Here is a 14692-nt window from a genome sequence, read left to right as displayed (position 1 = left end):
TGGAAACAATCCCAAATTTCACCTTTAATTTGTCATCATTATCCTTTAGTTCCAAACAATCATGCTGGCCAGAATACTACAGGCTCTCACTAATTTCTAACCTGTTCTCTGCATTCTAGGTGGAATAAGCTATTGGTATATCATGATAATACTCCAATGCTTGGGAATCTGTACATTTCTTAGTCTTGAATATCTTTCCAGACAGCTCCCTTGCTCTCTTTTTAGCCACATTGTTAGCCTATCACTATGGCCTTTTCCAACTACAGGACCTGTTTAGCTAGTCATCTTCCTGGAATGCTTTTCCATATATGGAAATATGGCTGCCCTCTGAATTACATGTGTTTCCATGTGTTGTGCTCTTAAGTACTCTTATTCTGATTCTTTTTTCAGAAGGGCACCAATTTGTTGTTTTCTCTACTTTTCCCACATTATTACAGATTTATTGGTTGCACTTATTCATTCTAAAGCATGATTTTTCTCATGTGAAGACAAATACTATGTGTTTAAGCCTACTGTTGAACATAAACTATATATTTTCCAGTAAAGATTTTTGATTGAGTTAATGAAATCGTGGAAACAATACTAAATTTGTGCATTATACAAAGATGATCAATAATAGGTGGTAACTGAAGGCAATTTATTTGAGTAACTTTCTTAAATTCTTAATTTGTCACAGATAGGAGGTTGTGCACCTATCAAACATTCCTTTAAAATGCTACTATCTGATTAATACTACTTCCATTAATACAGTTTGAGATTGCTATTGTCCAACAAATACGTAAAATCCTACAGACAATTCAACAAATTTCTGTGTAAGTACCACTTAGAAAAATGTTCCTCACATACAGTTATGAAGTTAGGATGCAGATTTAAAAATTATTCAGCTCAGTGCTATGCAATCTGACCCAATTAGATATAGGATCCTTAGCTCTATAAACTATAAAATCTGTTGACTATTACCTTCCCAAATATTTTCCAGAGGATAGCCTGGAAAATTTGGTTCTAAACTGTTTCCTCCAATCTAAATCAGGTTTAGTACAGCCTTGAGCAATATATTAATGGTCTATGTTTTGCTTTTGAGAACATAAATACTTTTCCTGAAAATTCTGTGTGTTTCATCTTTTCTAATTGGTTGCTGCTCAGATTTCTTTTTTTTCACCTTATCAAATATTTTATACTTAGAGTTCATCTTATCAAATATTTTTTATTTTTGTATTTATTTTGTATTGTTGGGATAATGTATAGAGGGGTTACAGTTACATTGGTCAGGTAGTAGGTGCATTACTTCTTACACATTGATATACCTTCTCATGTTTTTGTCCCCATTTCCCTCCCACAAACCACTCCCAATCATCTGGTTTTTACCCCTTCCCAACAAATTAAAGATACTTTGGACAAACGGGACAGCATTAAACTGCAGAGCTTCTGTATGACAAAGGACATGGCTAGCAAGTTAAATAGAAAGCCCATGGAGTGAGAGAAGATTTTCACTAGCCATACAACAGACAGGGCCTCTTATCTAAAATATATCGACAGCTAAAATAATTGAATCTCTCCAAAACAAACATTCAAAGGAACAACCATCCCATTAAAAGGTGGGCTAAAGACTTAGAGGGACTTCTCTGAAGAGGAAATAAGAATTCTCTAAAGACACATGAAGAAATGCTTGACATCTCTGGTCATAAAAGAAATACAAATCGGGGCCGGGAGTTTGGCCTAATGGTTAAAGTGCTTGCCTAGCATGCATGAAGACCCAGGTTCGATTCCTTGGTACCACATACATAGAAAAAAGCCAGAAGTGGTGCTGAGGCTCAAGTGGTAGAGCTCTAGCCTTGAGAAAGTCCAAGGACATTGCTCAGGCCCTGAGCTCAAGCCCAGGACTGGCAAAAAAAAAAAAAGAAATACAAATCAAAAAATAATGGCCAGTCAGAATGGCCATTATCAAGAAATCTAATAACAACAGATTCTGGTGGGGATGTGGCCAGGAGGGATCCCTAACACACTATAAGTGTGAGTGTAAATTGGTTCAACCACTCTGGAAAGAAGTATGACGATTCTTCAAAAGATTAAACATGGAGCCCTCTATGACCCAGCAATTCCATTCCTTGGCATTTACCCAAATGTCCAGAAACAAGGACATACTAAAGCCACTAGCACAACGATGTTCATTGCAGCATTATTTACCATAGGTAAGATATGGAACTAACCCAGATACCCCTCAGTAGATGATTGGATCAAGAAGATATTGTACTTACACACAATGAAATTCTATTCTGCCATCAGAAAGAATTGTACATACATTTGTTTATCAGATTTCTTTTTGATAGAAATGTAACTCTATTCAAAGTCTAGGCCTATAAAACCGGTCTAGGCAACACTGTACAGATGGTTACCTCCTTCACCAACTGTGAACTCTGAAGTCCATTTTACTCATTTCCTCATCAGTGGCTCAAAGGAAATCATAACATTTTCCCAGTGCCAGAAACCAGTACTTGCCTCAGGTTCTGGACCACAGCAAAATTGAATTGTATAAAACTCACCCATCCTCTCATGTAACCTTATTCCTTATCTACAAGCATAGATAAGTTATGCATCCTCTCTCTGGCGAATGTAACTCTGACCCCTCTATTCATTACAATAAAAAAGCATAGTTAGCTAGACACAGACAAATAATCTGACTAAATGAATATCAAAATATGATATCTTAATATGGAGTCAGAGCTAACAAATTTCAGAAGAAAAATAGGTAGATAAAAATATTTTCTTAGGAAGATCAGAAAAACTCTATTTCATAGGCTACCTGCTCTTTCTCCTCTTCCTCCTTCCCCTTTCCTCTTCCATCTTCTTAGCTCCCTCTTCCCCTGTTCCTGTTCTTGTTTTAATAATGCTGGCATTTTTCAGCTTAGTACATGACTTTTAAAACTATATTTGGTTCAAATGTGTATTAACTTTATGATAATTATGAAGCTAAAACAGTATGCTATTGTAAGCCAATAACCTCTTGTCTGAAGTGTGGCAATTTCATCTTGCTTTGAGGAATTTGTAATGTGAAATTCCATTTAGCTTTATGACAGTTTTCTGTAGGGTCAAGCACTTCCAATTCAATTTAGTACTAGGAATAAAAGAAGATGCCTGAATATGCCTTAGTCACAGAAATAAACAAAGTAATTCATCTTTGCTAATATGCAAAATAGAACATGCAATGATGAAGCAATCTAAAAGAGTAGGAATTTGAGTATGACAGTCATTTCGTTCTATTTTCTGGAGCCTTGTAGAGTTCAACAATCTACTCTGGGTTTTTCAGTGAATTTTAAAACTGCCTTAATGTTTATATTCATCTTTGATATCATAAGAAGAGTTTCTTCTTCGCTGATGATGAATTGTGAACAGGAATACCTCTTTATTCTAATTCCAAAGGTATTATTGTTCATGTTTACAATAGCAGTTTAATATGTAAGACCAGGACTAGAAAAGCAAAGAAAAAAATAGTATTTAAAGCAACATATTCTTGGAAATATTTCACTAACAAACTTGTATTGTTTTATTTAACCATCTATATGTAGTTATAGCAGAAAAATTTCTTGGATGTGTATTTTACTCTTCCTTTGTTGATATGTTTGTTCCCTTAGATAAGGAATGTTGAAACCAATCAATGTTTAGACAACATGGGCCGCAAGGAAAATGAGAAAGTGGGAATATTCAACTGTCATGGCATGGGAGGAAACCAGGTAATCATTTACCTTTTCTCTCTTATTTTTTTTAAATCAGCTTCTTACTTAAGGGAGAAAATATTATTATGACTGAGTAAGCCATGACTCATTTGCCACTCTTACTATCTTACTTTAGTAAATGAACAGATATTCAAATCAAAAGCTAGTCAGGCTACTTTATTGTCCAAATATTACTGATAGATGATTGACTGATTGATGCTAGAGTTGAAATGCAGTGGTGAGAACTCTGTGTCTAACACTGCTAGTTGGCTTTTACACAAATATCTGGTTCTCTATTACTTGAGGTACATCTAGAGTTTCTCTGTATTACTTTATACATATGAGTTGAAATCTATATGAGATACAAAGCAATCTATCTGGCATGTAAGTTAACCTGCACATACAGAAATCTAGAAAGAAGATTTTACTGGTATTGGAATTTTTACATTGTAGACTCATATTTATATGAATATGTAACCTTCATAATTAAATAAAAGATAGAACTATAGAATCAAAGTATAGTATTTTGTGGCATTGCTGTTTATTAGGCAGCTGATGAGCAAGTTCATTCTTATTTTTAATATTTGATTATCTATAAAACAGAAAATTTCCTTAAAAGTTTTCTCTGAAGAATGATAAAATCCATAAAACTACTGATATTCCAGACACATAACTTGATTTCATTACAAGTTGTCCATTGCTTTTAATTACTCTCTTTAATTAATTATTTTCAGTTATGGCCTCAATCATTTCTCTTTTAAGTTCTAAAAGTGAAAATGTTTTCTGTCTGATTTCATTTGCTTAATACAACTTTTTCCAAGTCTTTCAATTTCCTTATGAATGGTGCAATATCCTTTCTGATGGAAGTGTAGGATTCTATTGTGTGCCTATACCACACTTTCTTGATCCATTCATCTTCTGGGGACTATCTGGATTGAATCCAAATCGTGTCTATGATAAACAATGTTGTGATGTACATCAAATACTGTCAATAGCTCTAGTGTCTACTGGATAAGCCCATTAATAAAATTACTGGGTCATATTGAAACCCTTTGTTTAGTTTTTTGGTTGAACGGATTTAAATATCCACCCAAATATCTTCATGTGTCTATTGGCCATTCTCATTTTTTCCCCTGAGCCTTCTTTCTTTAAGTCTTTAGCCTATTTATTATTGGGGGTATTGATTCTTGGAGGTTTATTTGGGGGATATTTTTTGAGCTGTATGTATATTTTATATATGAGGCCCTTATCTAATGCATAGCTAGTAAATATCATCTCTCATTCTATGGACTATTTATATATCTAGCTATGGCTTTTGCCATGCAGAAGCTCTTCAGTTTGATACAATCCCATTTACTTAGTAGCTGGAATGTGCCTAAATCTACAAGTAAACACATAGGAAGGTAAGAAAAATTCAGTGGCAAAATACAACTTACACAGGTCTATAGACAGTTATACAGATAGACCAAAGGAGGATATTCTTAGGAACAGATCACATAGGCTAAGTAGCCATATGCATAAAATCATATAAAATAATACTTTACAAAATTAACTCTAAGAAAGGGAAACAAAACATTGTTGCTGTATTTTTTGTCATTTCCTTTTGTCTTGTTTGCTAAAGGGGGAGCCCAGAATAGGTAGAGAAAAAGGTGAAATACAGCAGTGATATTCACTAGACACTTTGTGAAAAATGAACTATATAACTTGTGGATAGGTGGGAAAAATTGAGAGAGTGAGGGAAGAGGTGACATGTTCAAAAAGAAATGTAGGGGCTGGAAGTTTGGCCTAGTGGTAGAGTAATCACCTAGCATGCTCAAAGGCCCTGTTTCGATTCCTCTGTACCACATACATAGAAAAAAGCTAGAAGTGGTACTGAGGCTCAAGTGGTAGAGCTCTGTCCTTGAGAAAAGTACAAGGACAGTGCTCAGGCACTGAGTTCAGCCCCATGACTGGCAAAATAAAAGAAATGTAGTCATTACTGACTTAAGTAACTGTAACCCCTATCTACATCACCTGAAATTCTTCGTACAATGTTAACTAATAACAATATGATGCTTGCCTTGTTTGTCTGCATTATACGTGTAAAAGCTGCCCCATTGAATAAAATCCTATTATTGTGATATCTGCTTTGCTTCAATGCAATATTTATAGGCTAATTAGAAGGGACTTGTTTAAATTTTTGTCTGGCTTAGTTTACAAAAGAACAGATTTTGGAGTTTTATTCTCAGACTAACTCTTTGTTTTTACTACTGTGCTTTTTTGTTGCCATGGCAGCAGCATCTATTTGGATACTTATCTAGGTTTGAATTTTTTAAGTAGCCCCCAGACCATAGAAACAGTCAGATACTCCCGTTTCCTCTTGAGGAAAAGTCCTAAAAATGCTAACATCATCTTTGACTCAGATACATTTCTAAAAGAAAGCATTAGGCCTGGTGTTCACTTACAAGACAAGTTAATTTTGAGGTGAAATGGTCCTAATTATGATGTATAATGCACCGACAGATAAACATGGTGTGCACAGCGAAACTTTACTATGGGGACTTTACTGGAAGTTTTTGAAATCATGTGAAATCACACCTAAAACTGTGATATTAGTGACTTTAAGCAGCAGTGATAAATTTCTTGTACTTGATGAATGTATTTAATTACTTCTGTTTAATGTGTAATGTCATTTTGTTTTTAATTGTAATTTGTGCTATTGATGGGGGGGAAGTTCTTGGACTGCAGGGATCATTGTCAATGTGTGATTTGTGTTTTTTTATTTTGTAGAATCATCTAATGTGATACACCAATTTTTATAAGTGATATTTAATTAATTCTAATAATTGTATATTTAATGACCTATTAAAATGTTTTGCATTGGAAAAAAAGAAAACACTTTCTAAAGTCAGATACTTGTTTACAAACATATTTTCTCTGTTTCTCCTTTGCAGCTGATGTCCTCATAGGCATTATGAAGTATATTTCAGTATCTCAGAACTTTAAAAAATATTATCCTTAAAACTCAAATATCAGCAGGGGTAAATGTGAACTGATAGATTTTTTTCTCCTGCAGAAATACTATAAAAATAAGCCAAGAGTAGAGAATTATTACTAACTTTGACATTTGATCATCTTGAAATGCTCTTCTGTTTTATGGGTTATGGGGCTTGAACTCAGTCTGGGCACTGTCTCTGAGCTCTTCAATTCAAAGCTACCAACCTACCCTTGAGCCAAGACCCACTTCCCATTTTCTAGAGGTTAATTGGAAATAAGAGTCTCTGGGCCATTTGTGCTCGAGCTGGATTTGAACCTTGATCCTCAGATCTCAGCCTCTTGAGTAGCTAGGATTACAGGTGTGAGCCACCACGCCTGGCTTGAAATGCTCTTTTTAAAATTGTATAAAATGATCTGATTCAAAGCAATATGGTGTTGGTGGCTCATGCCTTGTAATCCTGGCTGCTCAGAAGGTTGAGATCTTAAGACTGTGGTTCTAACACATTCCAGGCAGGTAATCCTTGCAACTGCTATCTTCAATTAACCATGGAGAGCTGCAAGTGGAGTGAAAGTGGTAGAGCTTTGAGTATAAAAACTCAGAAACACTGCCTAGTTTCTGACTCAAGCCTGAGGGCAAGCATCTCCCTCCTCCTCTTCACCCCTCAAAAAAGTATGACTCCCTGTGACAAATTTTTCTTGAAATGCTTTATTTTCTTTGGTAAAACTCTATGGAGCATTAAATACTTTCAAAAGAACTAGAACAAAGGGAAATTTCGTATAAATTTTGACAAATCAAAAGAACTTAAATTTCACTGAGAAACTGTTAATGTTTTACTGATACACACTGACTGAATGATCTCTGTTTCTGCAGAAGATATAAATTCCTAGAAGCATTTCTGCATGCCTTCTACCCCTTTCCAACTCCTCAGTGGACTCTGAGATATATTACTAATTAAGTATTTCCCATTTTGACAGGCATCCATAGTCATCTATTTAGGATTTTTATTTTTTTCCCTTTTAAAAGCCATCCACATTTGATTCTGTACATAAATAGCTTTCACTCCTAATATAATATTAGTCACCAATATTCTGAGATTTATAGGTATAATGTCTCCTGTCTTTTATATTAGACTTGATTTATATCAAACATATCTTACATGTTCTCTCATTTATGTGGTTGAAATACCTTATCAATCGCGGGTGGGGGAAGTGGGGAAAGTGACTCACTTCTGTAATTCTATCTATTCAGGAAATAGGGATCTGAAGATCGCAGTTGGAAGCAAGCCTGGGCAGGAATACCCATGGGACTATTATCTCCAGTTAGCCACTGAAAAAAAACAGAATGGCACTATGGCTCAAAGGCGGAATGCTAGCCTTGACTGAAAAATCTCAGAGTAGAGTCCAGGATCTGAGTTCAAGCCCCATGACTACCACCAGAAATATCATCACCACCACCACCAACAACAACCAAAACAACCTAACTAATAAAAAAAATGCCAAAACAAATAGAAACAAAAAAAACATGCAAAATCTTATCCTCCATGATATAGCCTTGCATAACTCGATCACTCAAACTATATTACATTCAAAGACATCAGCAGTTGTTTACTGACCAAAGAAAAAAGTTCAGACTTCTAAATATCATATGCAAAACACAAAGGTTCATAAGCACCAGACTTTCCAGTTTGATCTACTTTAATTTTCCTTGTGCTAAAGAAGCATATGTAATAATTTCCCATTTACTGCATGGTCTAAGCATTTTCAAATATCTGTCCCTCACTTACAATAATTTCCAACCTGGTGATTCATTCAATAGTGTGGGCTAATAGCAAAGATATGGAACAAACCTAGATGTCCCTCAGTTGATGAATGGATCAACAAGATGTGGTATTTGTACACAATGGAATTCTATGCTGCTGTCAGAAAGAACAACATAGCCCCATTTGTTAGGAAATGGAAAGACTTACAAAAAATCATATTAAGTGAAGTAAGCCAGACTCAAAGGAACTTAGGCTCAATGGTTTCCCTCATTTGTCATAATCAATAGAAACCTTGGGCTCTCCTAGCAGAGATTTGCAATAGAGCAAAACCTTGATACAAAAGGCCATATAGTAGGACGCTGAATGAAAGGATCTCTAGGATATAGAAACTAAGCCATATAATGAATGATTGTTGTTCTTAAGGTACTATGTTATCTCTCATCTCTTTTGCTGTCCCTTGGTTATCTCATATTGTTACAGTATCTCACTTTGTTACCTGATATATCGGATATATTTGTATTTGGTTATTTGAAATTGGATAGGGAACGGGGGAAAACAAGATGAGTGGTGAGGGTGGGGGGGAGGGAAATGGGACCAAGACATGTGAAAGGGTATCAATGTATGGGAATTAATGCACCATCTATCTGGCAAATATCATGTAACCCTTCTATTAATTACAATAAAAATATATGAAAAAAGTAGTGTGGGCTATTCCCTTGCTAGCTGATCTTTTACTCAGCACAAGACCTATTTTCAATCAATAATCCATAATTATTTGCTATCCCATTATTTAATACAAAAGATGAATGACATCGCCCCATTTGTTAGGAAATGGAAAGACTTAGAAAAAAATCATATTAAGTGGAGTAAGCCAGACTCAAAGGAACTTAGGCTCAATGGTTTCCCTCATTTGTCATAATCAGTAGAAACCTTGGGCTCTCCTAGCAGAGATTTGCAATAGAGCAAAACCTATATACATAAGGCCATGTAGTATGACGCTAAATGAAAGGACCTCTATGATATAGAAACAAAAGCCATATAATGACCGATTGTTGTCCTATGTTGCACTATGTTATCTTTCATCTCTTTTGCTGTCCCTTGGTTATCTCATATTGTTACAATATCTCACTTTGTTATCTGATATATCGGATATATTTGTATTTGGTTATCTGAAATCGGATAGGGAAGCGGGAAAACAAGACAAGTGGTGGGGGTGGGGTGAGGGAAATGGGGGCCAAGACATGAGAAAGAGTATCAATGTATGTGAATTAATGTACCTTCTATCTGACAAATATAATCTAACCCTTCTATTAATTACAATAAAAATATATGAAAAGAGATGATTCTCAAATTGTTATTGTTATCTAGAGAAAGCTTTATGCTTGAAATCTGGTGAATATCCATATTGTCCCTTAAAAATTAAGCTATAAATCATTTTGTTAAATCCAAAGCTATAGAACATTATAAGGCTTTTACTATTTAGACACAAAATATACTCTTCATAAAGTTTCACATGTTTTTATGAACAGTGATTAGAAGAAGGAAGGCAGACCCTGTAACTTAAGTGTTACAAATGGTTTTTCTTACTTTTACATTTTTTGGTAGATTTTCATATACAAACTTTTAAAGACCTTCTATATTTTAATGAATGATTTTTGTGCCTTAAATGTTTTTGACTATATTTTTATTGTAATTAGTAGAAGGATTGCATTTATATTCACTGGATAGGAGATGCATTACTTCACACACACTGATACCACTTTTCATGTTTTTGTCCTCATTTCCCTCCCTCCCCCCTCCCCTCATCTTGTTTTCCCCCCTGCCCATTCCTATTTCAAATAGACAAATAATGTGTATGCAATATAACAGATAACAAGGTAGGATACTGTAAAAATATGAGAATAACCAAGGGACAACAAAAGAGATGAGAAATAACATAATACATTAAGAACAACAATCACACATTATATAGCTCTTGTTTCCATATCCTGGAGGTCCTTTCATTTAGCCTCATCCTATATGGGCTTATCTAGATTTTTAGCTATTGTAATCTTCTGCTAGGAGAGTTCAAGGTTTGTACTAATTATTACAAATGAGGGAAACCATTGAGCCTATGTTCCTTTGAATTTGGCTTGCTTCATTTAATATGATTTTTTTCCAAGTCTTTCCATTTTCTTAAAAATGGGGCAATGCTATTCTTTCTGATGGCAGCATAGAATTCCATTGTGTATAAATACCACGTCTTGTTGATCCAATCATCTCCTGAGGGGAATCTGGGTTGGTTCCATATCTTTGCTATGCCTAATACCATAAAAATACCATTCTTATTTTTCAGTAATGTTTTTAAGAATATTTACATCATCCTAAAGGTGTAAATATCAAAATTAGTCATTTTCAGTCCCACTGGACATACACGGTATCCTAGTATTGTTGTATGTTTTAAGTGTGAATAAAATATATTTATAATGAGCTATAAGTTAGTTTAGAATGTTTAAAATTATCATTTTACTTTGAAATCAACTATTAGTGCAAAATTATAAAAAATTCATTCTTAGTGTTTCTCACTGAATTGAAACACCTCTTTACTCAAAAAAGGAAACAAAGTAACCTCCATACACATTATAGTTCTTATTTTTACATCCAAACTAATGCAAAAATATTCATATTTTAGAAACTGCATTGGCAATGTTTTTCTTTCCCCAGAGGCACAAATCCTTGAGAGAGCTAAAATGTACATGAAAACATTTTATGTAATTTATTACAATGAGTGAATCCTAGTCATGTTTTAAGATAGCAAGCCTAAAGGGAACTTACGCTAGACATTTATTAAAACCCTGTTTCCTGCAAGATATAGAAGAGATCATCTAGTAGTAACCATATTTTTATAGGAATTTATTTTCCTCATCTAAAATTTGATTATTTATGCCTATGAAGAATCTAACCTTATGACAGATATATTAAAAATGGTAAGAGTAAACAGTTTCTTTTTTAAAAGTACTCCTAGAGAAAGCTTATTTTAGTAATGCATTCCAATGTATCCACAGATTGTAATGAATACATTCATTCAACAGATACATATTTATTTTAAAGTCTGAATTTTTATAAGTATTATATTTTGAAGCTATTTCAACAGTAATTTGTTCCCTTTTAAGGATTTTTTTCAGTGGAATTAAAACTAACCAGGGATTTCAAAAGTCAATTTGCAAGTGAAATTAAATGGCCTATGAGGACAGAGGACCTTCTACCATTCATTGAATGTTTAAATGAATTGGATATATGCAAACCAGAAGCAAACAGGCATATCATGCTTTCTATAGCAGTAGGAAATATTTCAAAAACCATTCCATCCAGTGTATGGCAGGAAGAGCTCTGATCTTTTTTGGTCTTATGCTCCAAGCTGTAGACCTAACATATAGTAGGATGGAGCTTGGCACTGGTGACTCATACCCATAATCCTAGTCAGTCAGGAGCCTGTAATCTGAGAGCTGAGGTACAAAGCCAGCCTGAGGAAGGAAAGTCTGTGACACTCTTATTTCCAATTAACACCCCCTCAAAAAAAAATAGAAAAAGCTAGAAGTGGCTGAAATGAGAGTGCTACTCTTGAACAACAACAATGAAAATCTGAGGGATATTGGCCAGGCCCTGAGTTCAAGCCCCAGGAGTGGCATCAAAACAATAGTCAAGCTAGTAAAGATATACTAAAATATATATTAAAGCTATACTAAAAGATAAACTTTTTAGTCAGGTTGGGTTGCTCTGTCAATTGAGTGGATAGTAAATCTCATGGTTTTAGAAGCAGAGAATTTCAATATCCAGATTCCAGTAGGTTCATTTTCTGATGTGAGCTTCTTCCCTGATTTTTGGGATTTAAAATTTTAGCCATGATTTTCCAAGACGCAAGGAATAAGCTAGCTTTCTATACTCTATTTCTCTCCTCCCCTCTTCCCCACACAGATCCTGGACTTAAATTCTGGGCATGGGTGCTGTCTCTGAGCCACAGCACCACTTCTGACCCCAGCTGGCTTTTGGATCCTGATACTCAGAACTCAGCCTCCTGAGTAGCTAGGATTATATGCCTGAGCCACTGGTGCCTGGCTCTACAGTCTCTTTTATAAGCAATTTTTTTTCTGCATGGGAGATATATTCCTTATGACTTCATCATTTTCCAAATGTCAATTTTTAATACTGTTACTTTGAGAATATATTTCCACAGATTTCTGAAGGAATTGGCCACACATATTCATATGACTGTAAATCAAAATTGCCTCAATTATTCATTCAAGAAAATTATGGCTCTCCTATAGTATACACACTGTAGATAGTATGTGACATTATTTGAGGAAATGTCCTATGAGAAGATATTTTTTACTCTGCTCCCATTTTTTTTCTTTATGTTTTATCCTGTGTTTTTGCTTTATCTGACTTTGCTACCTGGTGTATTATGTATACATTTATTTGCTTACTTGAATCAGCAAAGGGGAAGGCAAAACAAGCTGTTGAGTCAAAAGACAAAGGATGAACCAATGTGACATCAATATTCACAAGACAATATGTTGGAACTGAACTCTACATCGTGGAATGAATGGGAGGAAAAATATGGGAATGGGTAACAATGCTCAAGAAGTAATGTACCCACTACCTTATGAATATAACTATAACCCCGTCACTATGATTATACATATGATATATTATATGTAACCTATATATGTATATTTATACATACACACATACACACACACACACATATATATATATATATATATATATATATATATATATATATATATATACACCCTGGTGCACATGGGTGTGACCGTGTGCAGCTTTATTCAAGGGAAATCAGGGCAGAGGGACTTCTGGCAAGCTCAGAAGAGAAAGCAAAGTGTCCATCATGGAGGCAGATCTAGGAGTGATGTGACATTCAAACAGGCCTGCTCAGAATCACCAGGCACCATAAGAAGCAAGGAAGGATTCTCCCTAGAGTGTAATCAGAGTCAAATGTTTCCTGTTTGTACTTGGATTTCTACCTGGCCAAATTAATTTCTAATTTCTGACCTTTAAAAATGTGAGCGAATATATTTCTGTAATTTTTAACAATGAATTCTGCTGTAATTATTTTAGAAGCCATAGGGAATTAATGTAGGTGCTCACAAACTTCATAAAAAATTATATCTGCTGCTCATAAACAATTCACTCTTCTGAAAGGAGATCTACAACTGTAAACCTTTCTTATAAAGGCATATTATTTCATCTTGTCACTTCAAGAAATGAGATGAATAGGCCAAGAACAATGGCACACACATATAATCCCAGTTGTTCAGCAAATAAAGGTAGTTGAATCACTGCTTTCATGTAGCCTTGGCCAAAAGCACTAGAACTTGTCTAAAAATCAATAAAAGCAGGAAGAAATCTCTGGGAGAAAGGCTTAAGTAGTTTGCCTAGCTAACAGGTTCCCTGAGTACATGCATCAGTATCACAAGAAAAAAATACTAATAAGCAGAAAGGCCTTAAGTTATACTTATTCCTCAAGATATTTTACTCATGGTATGTTTGTTTCTGGAGATTTTATCTTAATTTTTCCTTATTTTTGCTGTTTTAGTCTTCAAACTTCGTATATGGACAAAAAGAAAAAATATAAAATAAACAAAATCCTTAAAGAATGGTCTCTCCAGTTAATTGTTAATATGGTTTACAGAGATCATTTAAAAACTTGTTGAAATTGAGAAAATACTCAACAATTTCTAATATAATAATATATTACTATTATTTACATTACCAGAATATCTCCATAAGTCTGCAATTGTTTAGAATTGTGCTTTCTGCAATTTGTGATTGCATTCTGTTCAATTCTTTCTCCCAGTCCTGGACTTAAGCTCAGTGCCTGAGTACTGTCTTGGAGTTTCTCAAGGCTAAAGCTCTACCACTTGAGCCTTATAAGTACTTCTGGCTTTTTCTATGTATGTGGTAATGAGGAATCAAACCTCAGCCTTCATACATGCTAGAGGAGCATTCTAACACTAGGCCAAACACCTGGACCATGTTCAGTTTTGCCTTATCAGAGCGTTTTCTGTCATATACATGAAAAATCTGTGTTCAACCTCGTTTGCTGATGTTACTCAATTTATGATATTTTTTAACATTTCCTTAAAAATTAGTATTAGAATGGGTCATTTTCAAGATTTATCTTTTCTTCAAAATATTAGAAAGCTGAGATATTAGTTTCTCTATAATAGTACTTGACATCTA

General features: G+C 34.6%; 1 protein-coding gene across 4 annotated transcripts in view; it reads left to right on the top strand.

Moving 5' to 3' along the window:
- Galnt13 (polypeptide N-acetylgalactosaminyltransferase 13) overlaps positions 1 to 14692 on the top strand; it is a 497787-nt gene that overhangs the window by 446091 nt on the left and 37004 nt on the right. For all 4 annotated transcript variants that reach the window (XM_090342814.1, XM_090342813.1, XM_090342815.1 and 1 more), the window contains one exon: positions 3630 to 3728. In XM_090342814.1, coding sequence (XP_090198940.1) covers positions 3630 to 3728 — 99 coding nt within the window. The remainder of the gene's footprint in view (positions 1 to 3629; positions 3729 to 14692) is intronic.

This window comes from Megascapheus bottae, chromosome 12 (genome assembly GCF_031878675.1).
Source record: "Megascapheus bottae isolate mThoBot1 chromosome 12, mThoBot2.hap1, whole genome shotgun sequence".
Lineage (NCBI taxonomy): Eukaryota > Metazoa > Chordata > Mammalia > Rodentia > Geomyidae > Megascapheus > Megascapheus bottae.
The sequence above is the reverse complement of the archived record's forward strand: the minus strand, read 5'-3'. Positions and strand labels throughout refer to the sequence as shown.